The 24,706-nt window shown below is 43.0% G+C and overlaps 1 protein-coding gene across 2 annotated transcripts; it reads left to right on the top strand.

Moving 5' to 3' along the window:
* Positions 1 to 1,463: 1,463 nt before the first annotated feature.
* On the top strand, positions 1,464 to 16,477 carry snx27b (sorting nexin 27b). 2 transcript variants are annotated; one of them, XM_010894404.4, is made up of 13 exons: positions 1,464 to 1,994; positions 8,422 to 8,653; positions 8,741 to 8,933; positions 10,531 to 10,595; positions 11,154 to 11,258; positions 11,993 to 12,071; positions 14,113 to 14,276; positions 14,437 to 14,526; positions 14,761 to 14,910; positions 15,040 to 15,168; positions 15,292 to 15,351; positions 15,465 to 15,513; positions 15,668 to 16,477. In XM_010894404.4, the coding sequence occupies exons 1-13, from the start codon at positions 1,672 to 1,674 to the stop codon at positions 15,733 to 15,735; spliced, it is 1,707 nt and encodes a 568-aa protein (XP_010892706.1). In that variant the 5' UTR covers positions 1,464 to 1,671; the 3' UTR covers positions 15,736 to 16,477. The 2 variants fall into 2 exon arrangements, with proteins under 2 accessions (XP_010892706.1, XP_010892707.1); XM_010894405.4 differs by having other exon boundaries at positions 15,465 to 15,527.
* The last annotated feature ends 8,229 nt before the right edge of the window (positions 16,478 to 24,706 follow it).

The following is a 24,706-nucleotide window of genomic DNA, read 5'->3' as shown; positions in this document are numbered from 1 at the left end:
GGAGCTCTTTGGCGAAGCAGATCAGTGCAATGTTTACAGATGACCAAATTAATTGGTGACTACCTCACGAAGCCAGTTAAAAGAAAACAAAGATTGTGCAAAGTTGTCATGAAGGAAAAGAGTGGCTTCTTTGAAGAATTTACAATATGAAATTAATTTTGATTTGTTTAACACTTTTTTGGTTATTACATGATTCCATGTGTCGTTTCATAGTTTTGATGTCTTCACTATCATTCAACAATGTGGAAAATAGTAAAAATAAAGAAATACCCTTGAACGAGTAGGTGTCCAAACTTAACTAATACTGTATATACAATATCTTGGCCTTAGGTTCTCCTCTGAGGTAACTCACTGTCATCACATGATCGTCCATACGATACTACCAACAATAACATTAAGGTAACATAATTAATAGCGATCCACATAGGCAATGAGCAAGGTACGCAGTACTGATCCCCCGCAAAATAGAATAAAAAGTGGTTGGAGGCGGGGGGGGGGGGGGGGGGGGGTAAGTGGATTTGCACCTACTTGAGAGTACCACTTTCTTTGCATTTAAGCCCAGTGCATGGAAACCTCATTTCTTGATAACCTGATCTCTGGCTCCCTCTTGAGTTTGTCTTAAATACAACAACATTACCTTACAATTAGTCCTGTAATGTATCCTAAAGTAACATAACATGTACAAATGTTATGCAGATTTACTTACACGACGTTACTTATACCCCTGATACCGAGTTGCAAGATCAGGTAGTCAGGAACAGCACTGCCAGTGTTGCCAGATGGGGTGGTTTCCTGAAAAATTGGCTATTTTTAATGACATTGCGCGGGCAAAAATGGGCTTAGACAGCTCGATTTGCAGATAGGATTGTATAGAAAAAAGACGTTCATGCGGTTTTAATGTGGAGACCGCGGGTATTTTTTCAGTTTACAATCTGTGAACACAGAGCACTGCAGACATCGGCCGTGTCTGCGAGAATAAAACTACTTCAAGTGACTACGGACTGACTTATCTACAGATCACCGTGCATCAAATACATACTCATTATTATTTATAGCACAATCAGTCACAATTTGCTCATTGTATTGCGGTTTTGGTCTTCTCGAACTCAGCTAGAGAAATACAGGTTTAATAGCCATACAGCTTTTATAACCACATACTGTGCATGTTCACGAGTTTGTTTCAGCAATAGTCTGCGTCAACATAATTTCGCAGTTCAAACTTTCCACGGTTGTATTCAAGAATAACCAAGCTGGTACCCCCTTTTATGGGTGTACAATCTTTAACTCTGGCTGTATAGTGTAATATGTGCTATTTCGTATTTTTGTCACAAATCATTATAATCTAAAGGTATTTTACAATATTCCAATCGTGTTTAGCGTTATGTAGTCCAAATGTGTAATGTATGAATTTTTTTAATCCGTTTTCATTACTTTAAATTAACAACCTTTATTTTGAAGGCAACACCAGGCGAAGCAAGGATTCCACTATAGTGGCTCACGGCTGTTGTGGCTAGGTTCTTATGAGGGGTGAAAGACTTCACAAATCGGTATTCTTCATTGACTCGGTCACAGTCAATCTAAGTTGTATGCACCTAGGAGAGCAACTGTTACAGTACCTTGAAGTGTGGAAGACCAGAAACTGGAGCGAGATTACGGGGTCACTGAGGGAAAATGGCGGACGTCGAGGGAGAGGTAATTCGTTCGGCGGCACCTCCGTTGGTTTCATCCTCTCGAAACGGCTCAAGTGGATGCCCAACGCAGGTCACTGGCAGTTGCCAAACGGTGACTACGGTTACTTCTGGTCCTAGACTGGTGCGGATAGTCAAATCTGACTCGGGATATGGATTCAATGTCCGAGGACAGGTTAGCGAAGGAGGGCAACTACGGAGCATCAACGGCGAATTATATGCCCCGCTACAGCACGTTAGTGCTGTTTTACCGGGTGGAGCAGCGGACAGAGCCGGCATCTCCAAAGGGGATCGGATTCTGGAAGTGTAAGTGACCGTCGTTAGTCTGCTATGTGATAGACGCTCGGCAAGGTACACTACATCTACATCTTAATGATAGTTAGCAGCGAACTACCATGTGGCAAAAACTCCAATATCAAAACAGAACACACTGCACGGACCAGCACGGACACGTCTGTGTCAAGTGTCCTGCACTGCAGTTGACTAGCTAGCTATGTAGTGTTGACATCTGTTGTGCCAAATTAAGCGTTAATACTAGTAACACGCGTTTACTTCGGTTTACTAGTTGTTCCGTCTCGATGCAACTCTGTCCTACTCACTGTATCTTGCCTACACTGGTTACAGCAGAGTCAGTAGCTACTACACATGTCCTCTTTTCAGTTGCACTTGACCTGGACTGGATCAGTGGACGAGACTAGTTAGCGTCGACAAAGCTTAATTTCAGATTGTGTTTGTACCGTTGGCAGTGTATAGGACAGAATAGCCTGTTCATCCCTATGAAAAGACGGTCTGTGTGAAAGTGAGAGCCTGCGGTCATTACGAATTCAAGTCACACTGATTGAGCTTGAAACTAGCTGGTTATATAGCTAGTGTCGTGAGCTAAGCATGCGCCGTATACACCTTACCCAAACAGCAGCATATGTGATTCATTTAACCAGATGGAGGAAATATGTCCGTTCAATTTTAGTAATACATCAATGCCTACCTAGCTATTTAACTTGTTTCTAATTATAATAATAGCTATTTCAGAATGAGTTTACCCAAAGCCAAAGAAAAGGCTTAAAGGCAATTCACAATTTAAATGGGGTTCAGAACGTCCCCGTTTAACACAATCTTTACAGGTCACCACTAGCTTATTAGCTGAAGTATGCCATCGCTCTCTCGATAGGACTGCTGCAATGCATAGAGTGCATTGTGTCGGCCTGTGGTCTTTTCAACGGGTTTAGTATGCATAGAGTCAGCTGTGAGTTGGTGATGTTAGATTCTGTTGCCATGGCAAAGAGAAGGCAGCATACAGCCCAGCATCAGTACCAGTGTGTGTGTGAGTGGAGGAGAGAAACTGATTGAGGGGGGCTCCTGGATACAGGATACATAGAGCTCATCTGATTGGATGTGCTATGTGTATTTCTGTGTTTTCATTCGTTGGCTCACAGTTTGCTGCTTTATGATAGGGCATTGTGCAGTAGCTTGGCAGTTAGTTGACCCCATTATAGGTGTTTGTGTGGCATTGTGTGTTGGTTGGTCATAGTGGCTGTTGCAGTCTTTTTGTGTTTGTCTTGGGCAATATGCCAGAAAGAGACACCTGCACATGTGGTGTGCTCCATGTTTTCACAGTTCTACTCTAGGTAGGGGGAATATCTCTTAAACATATGCCTGCCTGCTGGCCCTCTGCTTTAAAGGCCCAGTGCAGTAAAATGTCATCCTAATTTTTGGGGATGATATTTACGCTCTATTGGTTCTGTTAGTTAAAAAACATTTATATTTGTAATTAATGTACAGGCCGTTGTTGTTGTTATTGTTAAAATAACTTTTTAAATAATTTGTCAGATTAAATGAAGGTTTTAAATTATGACAATGCTCTTTTTGTTTGGCTCGCATCTGATGCATCTGTAACACATCGGACCGTAGGATTTTTCTCCGGCATAGAATGTTCAGTATTGTTTCCTTGTCAACTATACATGTTGCAGTTTGATTTGCTATGTGTTTTTTAAATACCATTTTTGGTAGGGTAGCAAGATATTTCATATTTTCTAAATGTCCTAATATGTAACGGGTTTAATGAATACATACGTAATTGAGAATGTGTTCTGCGCTTAGCTATGCATCAGGCACAAATGCAGCCTGAGATTGAGTGACAGTTCTGGTTGCCTAGTAATGGATGTTTGTTCTGCTTAGATACAGCATTTCTCTTCAAATTAGTTTTCCGAGAGCCAATAGAAGCAAAGGGAGAAACATATTTAGTATTTCTAATTATAAAATGACGGTGGAAAGTCTATGCCAGGGTTCTGGAGAGGAGAATACGGCCGATAGTAGAACCTCGGATTCAGGAGGAACAGTGTGGTTTTCGTCCTGGCCGCGGAACACTGGACCAGCTCTATACCCTCTACAGGGTGATGGAGGGTTCATGGGAGTTTGCCCAACCAGTCCACATGTGTTTTGTGGATTTGGAGAAGGCATTCGACTGTGTCCCTCGTGGCATCCTGTGGAGGGTGCTTCGGGAATATGGGGTCCTGGGTCCTTTGCTAAGGGCTGTCAGGTCCCTGTACGACCGAAGCAGGAGCTTGGTCCGCATTGCCGGCAGTAAGTCAGACTTGTTCCCTGTGCATGTTGGACTCCGGCAGGGCTGCCCTTTGTCACCGGTTCTGTTCGTAATTTTTATGGACAGAATTTCTAGGCGCAGCCAGGGGCCGGAGGGTGTCAGGTTTGGGGACCACACGATTTCGTCTCTGCTCTTTGCGGATGATGTTGTCGTGTTGGCCCCTTCAAGCCAGGACCTCCAGCATGCACTTGGACGGTTTGCAGCCGAGTGTGAAGCGGTGGGGATGAAAATCAGTACCTCCAAATCCGAGGCCATGGTCATCAGTCGGAAAAGGGTGGCTTGCCCACTTCAGGTTGGTGGAGAGTGCCTGCCTCAAGTGGAGGAGTTTAAGTATCTAGGGGTCCTGTTCACGAGTGAGGGAAGGATGGAACGGGAGATTGACAGACGGATCGGTGCAGCTTCTGCAGTAATGCGGTCGATGTATCGGTCTGTCGTGGTGAAGAAAGAGCTGAGCCGTAAGGCGAAGCTCTCGATTTACCGGTCAATCTACGTTCCTACTCTCACCTATGGTCATGAGCTTTGGGTCATGACCGAAAGGACAAGATCCCGGATACAGGCGGCCGAAATGAGCTTTCTCCGCAGGGTGGCTGGGCGATCCCTTAGAGATAGGGTGAGAAGCTCGGTCACCCGGGAGGAGCTCAGAGTAGAGCCGCTGCTCCTCCACATCGAGAGGGGTCAGCTGAGGTGGCTTGGGCATCTGTTTCGGATGCCTCCGGAACGCCTTCCTGGGAAGGTGTTCCGGTCCCGTCCCACCGGGAAGAGACCCCGGGGAAGACCTAGGACACGCTGGAGGGACTATGTCTCCCGGCTGGCCTGGGAACGCCTCGGTGTCCCCCCGGAAGAGCTGGAGGAAGTGTCTGGGGAGAGGGAAGTCTGGGCATCCCTGCTTAGACTGCTGCCCCCGCGACCCGGCCCCGGATTAAGCGGAAGATGATGCGATGCGATGCGATGCGAAATGACGGTGGTGCAGATTGTCAGCTTTAATTTGAGTATTTTCTTTCATAAATATTGGATTAACTATTTAGAAATGATTGCAGGTTGTGTACATAGTACCCCCCCCCCCCCTCCATTTTAGGGTCCCAGAAGTATGAGAAACCTTTTAACAGTATGTACAATAAAGCAGGGTCCTGGTTATTACGTCCCACATGCATTCCATTCTGTGATCAACTGAAGTTGACACATAGAGATCACCAGATTCTGTGTAGCCTGTCTTTCTGGCTGGTACCCTTGCCAGGTCTGTAATGCAGTCAGGCAGCCAGCTGGTGGTCCTCGGTGTCATCAGGTGAGTTTAGATTTGTATGTGTACAACATATTTCTGTACATAATTCATCTGCAGCCATACATGCCTTCCTCTGCAGCCATGTAAGCCCCAAAACACATCAGCCCTCTTCCCCTGTACTCCAAAGCTGCGATGGTAGACCTGTGGCAGCTCCTTTGTTTCTCCACACTTTCCTCTTGCCATCACTCAGGTACCTGGTCGGTCCACAATACATTTTCCCAGAACTCTGCATGTCCCTGTTCGGCTACTTTTACACATACGTTTGGAGTTCACTATGTATTGTCTGAACGGAACCCCTGTAATAACTCTGGAAACTTGGTCATAATGTTTTGGCTGTTCGGTGTATGTGACCAAATACTAAAATGCAGGTGGGTTGGTTGGACACGTTCTTTACTAGCCTGTTGAAAGGCCTTTGTCTAGCATACTAGCAGAATCTATTCCTGTGACAGTCTTTGAAGACCTCAGCAGCTGTAATTAAAGGTGTTAGCCAAAAGTATGAAACGTTATTTTAACTAGCATTGTTTTTTGAAAATTTGTGGCTGAAATATTTAAATGTTTAAGTGTTCAGTTATTGTCTAGGTCACTTTTTGACTTTTGCGAGGAACAAAACCAACTGGTATAATGTTATGGTTATGTATTTGATGTCAATTTAAACAAGTCCAAAGGGCGGTGTTTTTAGTTACCTGGTTGTTGAGCCATTTGTGTGCTAGGAGAGCGCTAATCTCACCCCAAGACCTCACCCAGTTCACAGTAGCAGGGAAATTATACACGCCATGGTCCAACTGATGATTGCTATGTAGCTAGCTGACAAATTAACATGCCAACCAACTGGATGTCACAGTAAACATACATTTGTAATGCCCACATTTCAAGGACAAGGCAGACCTAGCACTTTTTCATGACCTTAAGTTAATGGCCAGCATTGAGAATAATAATTTCTGGACCTTTAATTATGTGTTTTTTCAAGGATTCCAAATTATGTTTTCCCTTATATGCACATTTTACTATGCATTAATAGCATTACAGTTTTTTATTTTTTATTATTTCAAATAGTAGGCTCTGTTTTCCCTTATGCACTCTTAGTTATGAATTAATATAGATTGTGCTGATATACAGTATATTAGTTTATGAAGTCATGTTCTGCAAATTTGCTTAAAATATTTTGATGTAAACTTTGCCTGTGACCTTCAAGGAAATGAAACCTCTGCCTTTTATTAATGGGATTCATGCAATTTATCAATTATTCACACTCTTAGCATAACACACACAGGCCTACAACACCTGGATTATAGACATCTGCTTTCTACACACACACACACACAGAAAATGATTAGGAGTTGCACTGTGCCCACACTGTCAGTCTCATTCCGGAATAATTGGGTTGTGTGTATGTCTCTGTCATTGTGTGTTATCAGCCTGGGTCTCCGTTGATTTTGACAGTACTCAGGTAGGTCTCTCTGGCAGTGTGTTTTGTCAATGCTGCAATCTTTGGCCCATTTTTTTGATCCTCTCAGTTACCAATGTTGTTTCACCATAAAGTACTGTCAACTTGTACAGACACTTCACATTGACAACGCAAAGTGCAAATAAGTTACTTACTCAATGTAGAGAATGCCTACAGAATGAAGTGGTTTAAACTGTGAGGCTAACTAAACCTACAGTATGAAGTGGTTTAAACTGTCAGGCTAATTAACCCTTCAGTATGAAGTGGTTTAAACTGTCACGCTAACTAACCCTTCAGTATGAAGTGGTTTAAACTGTGAGGCTAACTAAACCTACAGTATGAAGTGGTTTAAACTGTGAGGCTAACTAACCCTTCAGTATGAAGTGGTTTAAACTGTGAGGCTAACTAAACCTACAGTATGAAGTGGTTTAAACAGTCAGGCTAACTAAACCTACAGTATGAAGTGGTTTAAACTGTGAGGCTAACTAAACCTAGAGTATGAAGTGGTTTAAACTGTGAGGCTAACTAACCCTTCAGTATGAAGTGGTTTAAACTGTGAGGCTAACTAACCCTTCAGTATGAAGTGGTTTAAACTGTGAGGCTAACTAACCCTTCAGTATGAAGTGGTTTAAACTGTGAGGCTAACTAACCCTTCAGTATGAAGTGGTTTAAACTGTCAGGCTAACTAAACCTACAGTATGAAGTGGTTTAAATTGTGAGGCTAACTAAGCCTACAGTATAACGCTAATTGGTAACTGTAAGATTTACTTTAGTCTCCAGCATTGCAGGCCTTGTCAGTCCTGCTGTGCCTTCTCATGCCCTGACATGCTTTCACCACAACAGCCCATTTCACACACACACACACACACACACACACACACACACACACACACACACACACACACACAGTGTCCCTGTTGGGCAGGCGTCACAAGTCAAGCTCACTAGTCCTTCCTCTGACGCAGTTGTCTGAGTGACGTGACCCTGTTACCTTGGAGGACGTCAGGGTTCTGTCGAGTTGATCATTAGACTTGCTGACCGCCTTTCACAATGTCCCCTGACTGGCACTTAATGTGCTCCATGATGGTGACTGTTATACAAGAGGGCTCGTCTGCTGAAACTCAGACGGACACTGACTTGGCAGAACAAAACGTCAACAGAACACTTTTAAAGCTGACACCGGCACAACGCCAGGGTCAGAGGTCATTGATGATACCGGGAGCTTAATAATTGATTTTCAGTATTCCTCTCTTCTGTTTCTTTCTCTCCCTCTCATCTGTTTCCCTCCTGTTTTGCTCCACTCTCCTGTCCCCCCCCTCCCCATCCACCTTCTGTTCCTCCCCCCACCCGCCCTCTGTTTCTCCCCCCACCCGCCCCCCTTTCCTCCCCGCCCTCTCTGTTTCCCTCTCAGTAACAGTGTTAACGTGGAGGGGGCTACCCATAAGCAGGTAGTGGATCTGATTCGGGCTGGCGAGAAGGAGCTGGTACTGGCTGTGCTTTCCGTGCCTCCGCAGGAGGCAGACTGCCTGGACCCAGGAGACGACGGCTCGGCCCAGTCTTGTTACGACTACAGCGACAAGCAGGCCGTTCCCATCTCCGTCCCCACATACAAACACATTGAACTAAACCAGGAGAGGTTTGTGGTGAGTGGGGGCAAGGTGAGGGAAGTCAGGCACAGGCAAAGTACATTATGTCCAGTATATAAGCTGTGTGTGTTTGTCTCTATGCAGGTCTATAATGTCTACATGGCAGGCAGACAGCTGTGCTCCAAGCGGTACAGGGAGTTTGCTATCCTCAACCAGAACCTGAAGAGGGAGTTTGCCAACTACACCTTTCCCAAACTACCCGGCAAATGGCCCTTCTCCCTGTCTGAACAACAGCTAGACAGCCGACGCAGGGGACTGGAGGAGTACCTGGAGAGAGGTGAGGGATGACTGGAGGGAGGTTAGAGCAATATGGTTTAGCTCCTTGCTCAAGGGCACAGTAACATGTATATCACCTTGTTTGCTCTGAGATTCGAAGCTGCTACCATTTGTTTGACAGCCTTGCTTTAATTGGCATTTCTGAAATAATTTTGGTCCAAGAATATCAGTTAGGTGGATATATTTGGTGAAACATAAGCATTAATAATAAGAAAACAGTATATTAATTTGACCAATTTATTCCATATGACTGTAGTACTTTAATAGATGTGATGTTTAGACTGCTGTTTTATATATCTACTGTATTTGCATTAGTTCCTCTTTTTTTGTACAAATTTGGTACTTCGGTCTCTTTTGTTTGGAAGCCAGTCATTTAGTTCAATTACAGCATTTCTTAATTAATAAAAAAGTTATACTAATGGCTGCAACCCAATTAGATTGTGAATTATTTTACAGTTGCAAGGTCGAATTCCCACAAAATTCCAGACTAGGTCAGAGAACACAGTAAAGAAATGAGTGAAAAGGTTATTTACCTTCATAAATTATGCAATGGTATTTTATAAAGGAAATAGCTACATGCCTGACAATTCCAATCTCTACTATTAACTACGAAGTTTAAATTAACTGGAACTGTGAGAAACCGGTCAGAAAGATAAGAAATACACTTGTCTTCAGGGAAAGTTTATCACCGCTTCCATTGACACAAACTTCTTCATGAACTTGATTAGCCACGTGAAAAGATTGTAAAATGTCACCATTTGGTTGCAGTCTGGATCTCTGGGTTATAAAAAAAAAGTGAACATGCATCTGTTAATTCTCAGAACCTGATCTCCATGTGGAACTTGTTTTCACTGACTGCATAACGTTTCGGTTGAGAAAAATGCCCTTCCATTGAATCTACACTAACAGCAGAGGTTATGTTTGAGTTGAAGATTTTGTTGCTATGTGCGAAGGGGCAGCTTTTCCACACAAACAATATTCACGTACTGCAGGCACGGCCGCACGCTGCCTGAACCCATGAGCGCCCCCAACAGGTCCACCTGCCTGGCGATGCTCCGCTTGACTGTTTGTAACCTCCTCCGTAAAGTCCCTGCGGTTATATCCGTGGTGCATCCGTATTTCGGGTCATGAAAGATAGTTTGGGCGGGTGGGTCGGGAGTGGGATGAAGGACATTTCTATGCTCACCTTCAATAATCTATGAGAACTACAGAACTAGGCCGTCGGATAATCTACATGTAGCTGCCAGCCCACACCTCTCAGCCACTCAAACAGTGTTTGGGTGGGTTTAGGGTCGGGTGGACGTTTCGCACTTCATCCATATTATTATCCATATTATTCAGTGGTTGCGGATGACTTGTTTGGAATTATGTGCCTGTATGTGTGGAAAAGAATTACTGTCTCATCGCTACTGCCTAGAGTCTTTATATGAAGTTGGTATACTAAAAACACAGAATTAGAATTTTCTTTCAATGGAATTGTCCAGAGAATATAACAGGTTTTATAGGGGTTTTTCGTGGGGCCTCATGGAATTGGAACAATGCATTTCCGTGTCTGTCTGTTTCCAATGTCTCTGCCTTGCCTTCATCTCACTTCACAGTGTGTTCGGTGAGGGTGATCGGAGAGAGTGACATCATGCAAGAGTTTCTTTCTGAGTCTGATGAGGTAAATGTCTAGCTGAGTGATTGTGTGTGTATTTTCAGCCTTTCGCTCTCTAAGATCTGTCCTTTTTTTAGACTTTCTCTCCGTCTCCTGTCATCCTATCCTGTGGTATTAGATGGGGAAGGTATCTCTGTTCTTTTTAGTGTCCTCTTTTGTGTGCGTGCACGTGCGTGCGTGTGTTTGTGTGCGTGCGCGTGAGTGTGCGTGCAAGTGCACTGGCCTGCTCATCATTTTCTGTCTTATGTTGGTGCGTGTGCGTGTGTGTGCGCGTGTGCGTGTGCGTGTGTGTGTGTGTGTGTGGGTGTGTACCAGTGAAAGTGTGTGGGTGTGTGGGTGTGTGGGTGTGTGGGTGTGTACCAGTGATAACGTGTCTGTGTGCGTGCGTGCGTGCGCGTGCGTGCGTGCGTGCGTGTATGGGCGTGCACCAGTGATAATGTGTCTGCCTAACCCTATGAGTGGTCCTGTGTCCGCTGTGAGTTGTTTCTCTCTCTCTCTCTCTCTCTCACTCTCTCACTCTCACACTCTCACACTCTCTCTCTCACTTTTCCCGGTTGTCAATAGAACTATAATGGAGTATCAGATGTGGAGTTAAGGATAGCCATGCCTGATAAAACCACGGTCACCGTCAGAGTCCGCAAGAACTGTACTACTGACCAGGTCTACCAGGTAACACAGTGATCCTTACTTCTAGTAATCTGGTCCACTAGCCATCTGGTTTGATTGCAAGTCTATGGTAGGAGTAGACTATACAACCCCTGGATTTATTTGGCCAATCTCTTAGTCCGTCCACATCTAGCTTAAACAATAAAAGAGTCTAGAAAAGGTTTCAAGTTAACTTTATTTACCTGAAGTTAATATAAGATTAGATTCAACTTTATTGTCATTGAACAAGTGCAAGTACGGTACAGTGAAATGCAGTTAGCATCTAACCAGAAGTGCAAATAGAAGAGGTGAAGTGATGTGCACCCAGGATGCAGAGGTTGCAGCAATGAGGTCCCCTCAAATGCAAGTATGATGGCAATTCTAAATGTGCGAAGAGGTACATTTAATGGGCAAGGTGCATGAAATGCAGGGATTGCACTTAAAAATAGATTTATTTTAGCTGATCTTTCAGAGGTTTTAACCACACCCCTTTGAAGTTCGACCCAGCATCACTGTCGCACCAGTCTCTATGCACCGGTCTCTATGCACCAGTCTCTAAGCACAACTGAAGTCTGGGGACGAGGTTAAGTCCCGAGTAAAACTGGCCAAGCTCTGACACTGAGCCTCTCATCCAACGCACAATGTTGGCTATCAGGACCACTTAGGCCCGTACGAAACAACATCAGCCCGGATAGTAAATACGCTGGACTTCTTGTTCTCCCTTTTGCTTCCTAATTCTGTTTCTCCGACGTCCACAGGCAGTGGTCATGAAAGTAGGAGTGGACAGCATCACAGCCAGCTACTTTGCTCTGTTTGAGGTCATCAACCACTCCTTTGGTAAGCCATGTGTTTGGACGCGACGGCGAGGTCTTGGAGTTTTTCTTGTTTCTAGGACTGTTGTCTGAGCCTTCGTCTGACCCAGTGGGTGTGGCGTCTGTAATGATGCTGGGGTTGAGGGGTTTTGTTCTGGGACTGTAACAACACACGTTTGCTTGACTGTGCAGTGTGAGGGGCTCTGTACCAAGTGAACACAGTTAACCCGTTTCAGCACAGTTGGTTGAGCACTGTTGAATGCCACTTGAATAAATCTAATTGAGCTAAAAAAAAAAAAGACATACAAGACATTGTTTAAATGATAGCCTTTGTGGACCCACGTAATCAAAATCATAATAATTGTTGGCATCTTTTCCATTTTTGATTTGTGAGCCGAACTCAAGGGGGAACAGCAAATTCTACAGTGGTTAGTGGTGGTATTGATAAAACAACATTGCAGAATCCTCCAGTTTTATTGAAATCTAGTTTGGTAGCATTTTGGCATTCCAGTAGACTACAACAGTGATTTACATTGAGGTCCAACATGTTGACACCAGCATGAATATCCATGTAGAAAACATGGAAAGACAAATACAACTCTGTTTCCCCCAATACATTCAAGCAGCCCTTTTCATTAGTCAAATTATGCTAAGAAATGACTAGAGTAATGGGTGGTTGCACATATCTGTGAATATGAACCTGTACTCTGTGGTGGAGAATAAAATGGTCACCACGCTACAAATGTCCCTCCTACCTATTTCAGCAAACGGGTAGTATTCACAATATATGATAACAATGTGTGTGCCATCTTTACATATTGCACTTCATTTTATTTCAGATTGTGCTCTTATCATTATGGCATTATGTGAAGTGGCTCTGAAAAGTGTTCACCATCTTTGCACTTTCCCAAATTTCAACAAAAAGTCCATAATGTCCAAGTTAAAAGTTACATCTGCAAATTGTTAAATTAATTACAAATATAAAACAAAATGAATTCACCCCCTTTGCTATGACACACCTGAATGAGCTGTGGTGCAACCAGTTGTCTTTAGAAGTCGTGTAATTAGTTAAATGGAGTCCACCTGTGTGCAGTGCTTAACATGATATCAAGTTAAATACACCTGTCTCTGGAAGGTCCCAAAGGTCCCAATTCCTAACAAAAACTACCTCATGTAAATGAATTGAAAATTGTTGTTCACAAAGAGGAATGGGAAAACATTTGTCTGGTAGAGACATATTTAGAGTGACATTTACCATTGGAGTTACGTTTATATGATTTAGGAGTTACTGTGAAGGAAAATCAGATTTTTAATAGGAATATATGTTACAGCACACCGAAAGGATACATTTCTTAGAGCATGTGTGCTGAGCCATTTTGGGATGGATGCAAATGTTGTTTATATGTGCCTAATCTTTAAGCAGAATCACCATCATTCCTCGGGTAGCCATGACATTCCCAGTTTGACACAGAGTGGTTCTGGTGACATTGGACACAAATTGACACATACATGACTTAGTACACTGCACATTTGTCGTGGACCCTTTTTGTTCTCGGCCGAACCACTTTTACATTTACTTGAATTCCACTTGGTTTGGGCTATTCTGTTCTCAAAGCACTGCTTCCTCTGGAGCAGAATCAAAACCAGCACAAGAAAAACCAGATCGACAATAAACATCGTTGTAATATTAAACCTAACATGGCCTGAACCCCTTAGGGCAAGCCCCAGACCAATACACAAGAAATATACAGGGCCAAACGACGCGAGAGAAACTGGAGCTACTAGATTGATGGTTGTAATTCTTGGTAATTAGATGTCTTGATAGTAAGCCCTGTCTACTTTGAAGAACTACTAAAATAGTGATTTTGTCACATAACTCTGCAGCATAGCTACTTAAATCAGAGAAGATAACACTTTGTCCAACCTAGGAGCTTTGCCGGTTGACTGACTTTTACATTACGTTGCTTCTGGAGGGAGTAGTGGTGTTTGGTTGGTGATAAGAGCCAGCGACCTAACTCTGTCTCTCACTCCTCCTTCTCTGTATGTATTTCTCCTCTGTCTGTCAGTGCGTAAGCTGGCTCCAAATGAGTTTCCTCACAAGCTGTATGTTCAGAATTACACGTCTGTTGTCCCTGGGACCTGTCTCACCGTCCGCAAGTGGCTCTTCACCACTGAGGAGGAGATCTTACTGAATGACAACCAGCTGGCCATCAACTACTGCTTCCACCAGGTGGGTGGGCGGGTGGTTGGGTACGTAGGTGCGTGATCTTGGCAGTGTGGATGGGACATCGGGCTGTACCATGGCAGTCGGCTGGGGTTGGTGTCCTGTGTGTGGGAGAAAAGTTGGCCCGTCCATTGAAATTCCCTTCCTCTCCCTCCCCCTTCTTCAGGCTGTAGATGACGTGAAGAAGGGCTTCATCAAGGTGGAGGAAAAATCCTACCAGCTCCAGAAACTAGCAGAACAGAAGAAAATGGCCATGGTTTGTCTCGCTCTGACTCTCGTTCACTCTCTCACTAACACACGCACGTGTCACTATGAGACGGACATGGTTTCGCCCTCACGACACTAGACGAACGTTGTTATAACAAGCTCCCGCTTTGTCCTGACCAAGACTCTCTGCTGTCCAGCGGGTTGTGTTTCGAAGGCAGTTGAGACCTGCTGTCTGTGTTGGCCCTGTTCCGTGCCATGACCGGGTTTGTCCTCATTCTCCCAGTATCTCAGTGTGTTACGGGGCTGCGATGGATACAACGAGATCATCTTCCCCCACTGCTCCTGTGACTCCCGACGCAAAGGTCATGTAATCACGGCCATCAGCATACACCACTTCAAACTGCACGCCTGCACCGAGGAGGGGACTCTAGAGGTGAGTCAGTGGGTGCGTGCGTGCGTGCGTGCGTGTGCGTGCGTGCGCACATGTGTGCGAGCGTGTGTGTGTGTGTGTGTGTGTGTGCACGCGTGTGTGTGTGTGTTGACCCTGGTCTCTCTCTAAAAGAACCAGGTTATTGCGTTTGAGTGGGTGGAGATGCAGCGCTGGGACACCGATGAGGAGGGCATGGCCTTCTGCCTGGAGTACACCAGGGGGGAGAAGAAACCTCGCTGGGTTAAGATCTTCACCCCCTATGTGAGTCCCACCAACACTCGAACACACTGTCTATCAGAACGACATTCGTGTGTATGTATGTAAGTGTGACGAGAAGTGAGCCCTTTTCGTGTGCGTGTGTGTCTTTGTCTGGTGTGTGTCTAGTTCAACTACATGCACGAGTGCTTTGAGAGAGTCTTCTGTGAACTCAAATGGAGGAAAGAGGTAAGAGGATATTGGATTTTAAGAGCATTGCTATGTTCAATCTGCTTGTTTCACTGGTTAATATTCCAGTGTAATGCTGTGTGATAGTAACATCAGTAACACTGTGTCTCCAGCTGGAAGAGGAGGCTGTGGATATGAACAACAAGAACTGCAGTAAAGATGGTATGTGTAGCAAGGTAAGGCTTTGCCTGCCTGTCTCTGGTACAGCAGCAGCAGCCTGTGTGCTTTAGGTGCTGTGAACGTGTGTGTGTGTGTGTGTGTGTGTGTGTGTGTGTGTGTGTGTGTTACAGTTTCCTGAGCCATGTCTCTGTTTCAGAATATCTTCCAGCTGTTGAGACACAGAAGGGATGGCGGGACCTAACAGGAGAGATCATCACCTCCTAAACAAACACGCACAATTCTCCATTTATCCTCCGGTCCAGTCTGACTCCACCAGTACCACTCCTCTGGCAACGCTGGCTGTTACCCACCATGAACTCCTAAACAAAATCAAACAATATAAAGACACTGGAGCTGCTAACAGAACGCGAATGTACAAACATAGAGCAGGTTTGTGATGGTGAATAACAGACAGAAGAGGGAGCTGAAACATCGGACGTTAATTTGTTCCTGATGGGGCAGGTCATTCTGGTCTTCTAAATGCCCCTCCCACCCCATGAAATGAGCCAGTAAGAAGTCTCGGTCTGGGGGAAACCCCCTTCACGGGGAGGGGCTACAACTAGACCAGAGTGGCCCCGTCTTGATGTTCATCTTAACAGATATCCGCCATCTTTAGTGAATAAGTCAGTTCCATAACTTCATACATTGCCACATCATGTTGGTCCAAACTCCAGGGAGACGATTGGTTAAAGAGGCTGGCGTCTTGTGGTGGGATTGGATGCAGGAGGGGGTTTTCTAATGGGAAACACAATTGACACATGCAAGTCTCTTTTTTAGAGAGTGAGCGGTGATGGAACTCAGACATCCTGTCTTGTTTGTGTCATAAGCTCAATTTCAATGAGATGCACTGAAGAGCCTTGACAATGACCCCCCATTTTGTTTGCTTTTATGAATATAGGGTGTGGAGCACAGTCCAGGGTAGTGTACGTGTGTTTTTATTTTGTTGTTTAATAAATGCTGAAATTGCCCAGAATCATTTTATTTTTCAAAACATAAGGCTCCTCATAATAGCAGGAAAAGAACCCACCAATATGTTTACCATGCAAGGCCCAATATTTATTAATTCTATACGCCTATTTTTGTTGTGTTTATGTCTAAATGTGGGTTCCCGTGAAGACAGTACATATACAGGGGATTGTAAATAACATTGGACTCAAGAAAAACTTGTGATTTACATGTTTTGTGTCTCACACCTTCAGAAGAGGTGTGATTTTGGAAAACAGTCATTGTCTGTCTGTATAACATTTCTATGGTGTTGGTATAGATGTGATCTGGTTCAGTTGGTCCATGTCATGGAGATGGATAGAGAGTTCTGTGTATCTGTTGAGTTGGTCCATGTCATGGTTGCACCCATTTGACTACAATAAAATGTGTATGCCTTCAGTTGTGATATTGATGCTGGATCATGGGTTTTATGTCAACTGCATCCTCTATTCATCTCTGTGGTCCATTTGTATCTGAAGTTGTTACAGGGCTTCTTACAGTGACCTGCAGGTGTCACCTTCCCACACAGAAACAATGATTCAATCATAGACAAGAGATTTTCATAAAGATGACTGGGGTGTATTCAGTGTACTTTAACCTAGTGGGGTTTTCCTGTATCTGTGACTTTGAGTGATTGAATTGGGGTCTGAATCTCCAGCAGGCAAAGTCCTGATGTTTTCTCAACAACTCAGTGGATCACCATGTCTCATCCATTGTATAGGCTGATTCGACCTCGGCTCTGTGTCCTCTCACACACATGCACACACTCTGTCACTGTCTCACATTCATTCTTTATTTAAACAAGATATTAAGGAAACATAACTCTCCTGTTGTTGTAGTCTATAACCTTGTCATTTGACAAATCAAGCAACAACAAAAAAATGACACAGAGGAAAACCACGGAGGGTAGAATTGATTAAGTTTAGTCATTTGGTAATGTCACTAATTGACTTATTGTAATTAATTGTAACATATTATTTTAAATAAAAAGATTTATTGACAAAAATAAGTGATTTTGTTTGTGCTTCCAAATCTCATTTATCTTACCTTATACTGCACCAGAATAAAGTGTGTTTGTGTGTGTAAACTGACGTTTGTGATTGAGTTTCTTCGATGAGTATGTTCATAACCTACCTGAATAGACACAGTGTGATAGAAAGATATTCCTGAATGGTTCCGCTGAAGCCAAAGAGAGAACCTTTCTTCTGCTCCACTTAAGTATAATTTATTACCCCGCTACCTAAATCTTAAATGAGAATGGACACTGTAGCCCTTAGCGGCTATTCTCTCTCCCACTCTTTCCTCTAATGAAATATCTCTGAGACAATTATCCATGGACAGTCAGATATATGGTGGCTCCTTATCAACCCACACAGACAGACAACTTCAGCCACTGATTAACTATTATTGATTACTTGTGGAGTTGCTATGACTACAGCGCCACTACTTGACTAAAAAGCAGACAGCAGATACATTGTGTTTTAACAGACACCACACACAAGAGTTACACTTAACAGATAGACTTTTGTTTATGGAGCTCTGGGTCATTTAGCCCAAGAGAAATCCAACCTGAAGGAACCTATTCCGTATTTCTAACATTTTAGTGGTGTGACCATTTCCCCCAGAGCAGACACTTATGACCTGACAGCATAGCAGGAGGCAATATGTGTCTGCTGACAGTATCTGTCTAATAGATTCTGTCTGATATCGTCTGCTCCAATAGCGTCTGTCAAATTGTGTCTCTGTGTCTGTTTGCTTGTGTCAATCTCATAGTGTCAATCTCATAGTGTCTGTCTGATGGGGTCTGTCTGATATTGTCTGTCTGATGGGGTCTGTCTGATATTGTCTGTCTGATGGGGTCTGTCTGATATTGTTAATTTGAAAAAATACTATTTATTTTGGATTATGGAAAATTCGGGTAAAGCTTTGTGGTTAGGATTCAGTTTAGTCATTGTAACAATCAGTTAGTCCAAAACGAAAAACAATGTAAGACTTGTTTCAAAAGGAGACTTTGAAGTGCTTAAGGGAATCTGTTACAGTTTATTTCAATGTTTTAACATTAGACAAAACAAAATATGTACATTACTCATCACAATTTCTATCCCATAATCAGGTGTGATCAATGTACTGTAGATATCTACAATAATTGATGCAAAAAAGCAACTTTTACTGCAACATAAATTTTTTGTCTAATCTATAGTAAAAAAATAAATTAGAAATAAAAAGAATAATAAAAGAAATGTCAGTGTTTAGCACACTCTACACTAATATGTATTGATTCTGTCTTTGGAATTTGGCCATAATATCTTGTCCATGTCACAATAAACATTAACATTTTGAATGCGCTGTGGGAAACATATTTTGGCATTGCAAACCCAAACGTGTCATTGGTCACCAGTGATGTCATGGCATGGCTAATCTATGTAGGAGGGTGACATGGGGGATGGCGGTCATAGACCTTCCACCTCCATAAAGAAAAGGAGATTATGGGGCAGGTCTACTGTAGGTCAGGAATCAGGGATTGGCCCATTCACCTCTGAATGGTGGAACCTAACATCATCATACGCTATTGAGGAACGAGGAACTCAATGAGGTGTGCAACCACAATGTAAGACACAAGAAGAGGCTTATGTCCTACCAGTCTATCTATGGATCGGGCTACACACAGGAATGTTTCCCACGCGTTGTCCAGGCACATGGACAGTTCCTGATTAGCCAATGATGTTGCACCAACAAGTGTCTACAACTATGGATGGTAATTAATTATAAGACGCAAAGACTCAAAACCACATTCCATAATGGTGGAGTTTTGCTCTGTGTTTCTAACGGCTGTAAACAGTACGCCATTACTGAGGAATTTCCTGCCTCCACAGACAGGCCTTCAAAATGTCTTAGTATAACGTATAGTTAAACAGTTTCTGAGTTTTGCATCTGTAAAAGGCATAAGGCCATATCTCCACTCTATAAGGCCCTATCTCCACTCTATAAGGCCATATCTCCACTCTATAAGGCCATATCTCCACTCTATAAGGCCCTATCTCCTTATCCCTCCTATATTAAGGCAATTTATAACAGCCGTTAGAGAGACAGAACCACCAATCAACATTTCCCTCCTTCCCTTCTCCATTAATGACCAATCACACAAATTGTGTTGTCAGCAGTTTCCCCTAACACTTACTTGTCTCTATATATCTCCCCTGTCTCCCTTATTTCTCTTTACATTTCTTTCTCTTTGTCTCCCTTCTTTCTGTTTCCCTTCTGTCCTCTCTCTCACTCTCATTTCTCTTCACATCACATCGCTCTCCTCTCCCTCTCCTTCATGTCTCTCTACATATCTCTCAGCGCTGCCTCTCTCATGTCTCTAGTATGGATTGTGTTGTAATATGGATGCTATATCCTGGTGTGGAAGAAAAAAAAATCAAAATACGCGATTTATTAAAATGAAAACTTCTCAGTTGTTTGTTTAACAGTTGATTGTTTCAAGTTTAATCATGCGGATCCACGGTAACAATCGTCACAACATTGACAGAGAATGAGACCAGCAGAGTAAGGTCATGACAGATTGTTCTGATTGTGCATTTCAAGTTTCAAGCTTATATTCTCTTCCAACAGTACAGATGACGGAATTGGCATTTGCAGAATGTACGTACAAGGAGAAGTAGCCACTATGAGGTAGTCTAAAAATGCAAGGTTACACAGATAGCTCCAGGAGGCACAGAAACTCATAGAATGTTGGTTGCCCAGACAACCCAGTCAAAGACTTGAGATATATCAATCTGGACAGTTACTATATGGGGACTTAAGTTAACTATGCTCTTACCAATAAGGAATAGAGCTCTGTTCACTTGTAGGATGTAAGTAATAATAACCCCCTGCTGTTCAAGAGCTTCCTCCTAGAATCAGATTTAAATTATATTTTGAATAAACTACTGACTCTTTATGGTAATTGTTAAGATGCTGTACCCCAAATTTAAAAACCGTAATAATATTTATTGAGTTCCTAGGGCTCATATCACCTCGGTGGCGTGGTCTGGCCACAAATTACACTCTGCCATCTATAAACACAGCCAGAAACTTGGAACTGTTTGGTTATTTGCTTCTAATAAAAGATAATACAGTGAAATTCAAAATTCTTCAACATCCTTAAGACCACCTGCCTTTCATTCTGACAGACTCCGTGCCCCCTCTACAATACTGGGTATATGGTAGCCTGGATTCTACCATATTAATCTTTCTGCATTTTTCAACAGAGCATCTCGCTCTGTTTCTACACCACTAGCGGCCCCCTCTCTCTTGCTTCCTTCCTCCTCTCTCGTCTGTCGTTAACTACTTTTTGATCAGAAGGAGACTGTCCAGAAAAGACAAGAATCAAGACAGGAAAGTGAAAAGGAAGATAACATTTATTTTGAGATGCAATTAACAGGCCTTATCTGTCTGTTTCTACCCATTTAGTTAATCTATGCACCTTGTCAACAACCAGTTAGGTTTTATGCTTGAAACATTAAAGTTTCTGTGCAAAATTGACACGTCTGTGTGTGTGGTATTTTTTTTGGTGACTGAAGCAATGTTGAGCTGGGGCCAGAGCCCCTGGAACAGCCCAGTTTGGCTATGACCTATCTCGGTTTGCTCCACATTGCACATATCACATTTATGGAAACTATTTAAGGTCTAAGGTCTGGAAAAAGTTTGATGTTATCACATTCTTCAGAATCTGCTGGTACAAGGCTTTCATGTATTGCATTGAATGTGACTTATGGAATACAATGTTTGATCAGAGTAATAGGTTACCAAATGAAAATCTAATAAACATCTTCTCTACCCCAAATGTTTGTTTCGACAATAACAAACATTATACATTCCGAAAAGAAAAACAAAGTCTAGGGAACACAATCATCTTTTAGTTTTTGACAGTGACTTTCACATTCAATGCTACACAGGAATCAGTCCAGATAATATTGGAAGCCATGCATGTCCATGCCATCACACTGCCTCCTTGAGTTTTACGGATTATATGTTATACTTCGGAGACATTCTAAGCCTTCTCCATATTTTTTTATTCCCATCATTCTGGTACAGGTTGATCTTAGTTTTATCTGTAGAATGAATGCTATTCCAGAACTGGGCTGTTTTTTTAAAATATTTTTGGGCTAAGTCAAACCTGGCCTTTCTATTCTTGTGGCTTATGAATGGTTTGCACCTTGTTGTGAACCCTCTGTATTTGCCCTTGTGAAGTCTTCTCTTTATGGTAAACTTGGATATTGATATGCCTACCTCCTGGAGAGTGTTCTTCACTTGGCTGGATGATGTGAAGGGGTTTTTCTGTACCATGGGAAGGATCCTACGATCATCCACCACTGTAGTCTTCCATGGACATCCAGGCCTTTTTGTGTTGCAGAGCTCACCAGTGCATTCTTTTTTTTCTCAGAATGTACCAAACTGCTGATCTGGCCTCTCCTAATGTTCCTAGTATCTCTCTGAAGGATTTGTTTTGCAGCCTAAAGATGGCTTGTTTCACTTGCATTGAGAGCTCCTTTGACCGCATGTTGTGGGTTCACAGCAACAGCATCCAAATGCGAATGCCACACCTGGAATCAACTCCAGACCTTTTACCTGGTTAATTGATTAAGAAATAACGATAGATTAGCCCACATCTGTCCATGAAACAACTGTTGTCCAATTACTTCTGGTCCCTTGAAAAAAGGGGGGGTACATATTAAAGAGCTGTAATTCCTGAAACCTTCCTCCGATTTGGATGTGAATACCCTCATAATAAAGCTGAGAGACTGCACCTTAAGCATATGCACTTAAGCACCTTAAGCACTTTATTCGTTATTTAACTGTAACTTGAATATATTTTGGTGAACAGCCAAAATAACAAAACTTGTGACAATGTCCAATTATTTCCGGACCTAACTGTATATGATCCACAGTATGACCATTTTAAAACCATCCCATATGTGATCTTAGTAGAAATCAGTTACCAAAACATGACAATTAACAGAGCAGTAAATGACAAAACACATGCAAGAATCTAAGAATCATACAGATGTAGGAAGGATTCAGTATATAAAATGTTTTGTACATAATAATATAATGTACATTAATTCAACATAGTAGAGGATAATGTCACTTCTGGTGAGTGTATTTTTCATCATCCCTCCAAGGATGTAATAATAACATGTTTAGACACATTCTGTGATAGCTAACACTTAATTATAGTCTCTTTGCAGCAACTCCCAACTGTTGTGATCCGAAGCACATACTTCCAAGCTCTTCTGTACTGTCTGTGTGCCAGTTGTACTGTGACAATGATTTACAACGCTGGGATTTTTCACGGGTGGAAAGATCAAACTCTGCTGGATACCCAGGCAAGTGTAAAAGCATGAACACACACAGAAACCCGAAGCAGTCTGCAATTAAAAATGACAAATGATTGGACCCTTAATTCTCTACATTAGCCAAACTGGGCATGACAAACGAAAAGACTGAGAAATGCTTTGTCAGCTTTTCGAATTTAGGCACACCTCAATAAACATTAAAGTCTATCAATCTATTTCTATGAATATTTATTGGAGTTTAGCTGACACTCTTAAAGTGCACTCCAGAATTATTGCCCACTTGATAAAGATGAACAAAACATGTTATGAAAAAATGTAACTGTTGTCTATCAGCTTAAAGTACACTTAATAACTGAAATCTATTATTTACACTTGTAAACAATTTCAAACAATTTTAAACAATTTTAAACAATTTTAAAACAATTTTAAAAGTAAAAAAGTATTCCTCAAATCTGTCATGATTATTGGCACCCCTACATTTAGTATTTTGTGCACCCTCCCCATGCCAAGATAACTAATTCATTTTCTGCTATTATGGTTTATCAGGCCAAATAGCTTAGTGTAGTGGAGGTGATGTTTCATTTTAGCATTGGATACTTGATGACTTCAAGATTCTACCAAATTCTGCAATTCTCTTATTCTCTTAGTTTTCTTCTCTAACTCCGCTCACTGTGAATGGCAGTAAAATACACTTGGGTCATCTTCCAGGCAGGTTTATCACAACTTCAGATGATTTCAAACTTGCCCAAATAATAGACATGGGTGTTCTAAAGCATGTAGCTATTAATTCGTTATTTATGAAGGCCAACAACATTTGAATGCATTTCATTTGTGTCCCCAAGCTGATAGATGACTAAGGGACTTTGACATTTGCCCAAAGAAATTTGATAATTATACCCCAGTTATAGATGACCACATAGTTGACTGAACCAAAAAAAAAAAAGTTAAGATAGCTCTAATAATTGCTAGGGGTGCCAGTAGACAGGACATATTTCAAAGGAAAATCATCATCATCATCTTCCGCTTATCCGGGGCCGGGTCAGGGGGGCAGCAGTCTAAGCAGAGATGCCCAGACTTCCCTCTCCCTAGACACTTCCTCCAGCTCTTCCGGGGGGACACCGAGGCATTCCCAGGCCAGCCGGGAGACACAGTCCCTCCAGCGTGTCCTAGGTCTTCCCCGGGGTCTCCTCCCGGTGGGACCGTCCTGGAACACCTTCCCAGGAAGGCGTTCCGGAGGCATCCGAAACAGATGCCCAAGCCACCTCAGCTGACCCCTCTCGATGTGGAGGAGCAGCGGCTCTACTCTGAGCTACCTTGAGGCTCAGCTCTTTCTTCACCACGACAGACCGATACATTGACCGCATTACTGCAGAAGCTGCACTGATCCATCTGTCAATCTCCCGTTCCATCCTTCCCTCACTAGTGAACAAGACCCCTAGATACTTAAACTCCTCCACTTGAGGCAGGTACTCTCCACCAACCTGAAGTGGGCAAGCCACCTTTTTTTCCGATTGAGGACCATGGCCTCGGATTTGGAGGTACTGATTCTCATCCCCACTGCTTCACACTCGGCTGCAAACTGTCCCAGTGCATGCTGAAGGTCCTGGTTTGAAGGGGCCAACATGACAACATAATCCGCAAAGAGCAGAGACGAAATCGTGTGGTCCCCAAACCAGACACCCTCCGGCCCCTGGCTGCGCCTAGAAATTCTGTCCATAAAAATTACGAACAGAACCGGCGACAAAGGGCAGCCCTGCCGGAGTCCAACATGCACTGGGAACAAGTCTGACTTACTGCCGGCAATGTGGACCAAGCTCCTGCTTCGGTCATACAGGGACCTGACAGCCCTTAGCAAAGGACCCTGGACCCCATAC

Source organism: Esox lucius, chromosome 20, assembly GCF_011004845.1.
Source record: "Esox lucius isolate fEsoLuc1 chromosome 20, fEsoLuc1.pri, whole genome shotgun sequence".
In the NCBI taxonomy this organism is placed as follows: Eukaryota; Metazoa; Chordata; class Actinopteri; order Esociformes; family Esocidae; genus Esox; species Esox lucius.
The sequence above is the reverse complement of the archived record's forward strand: the minus strand, read 5'-3'. Positions and strand labels throughout refer to the sequence as shown.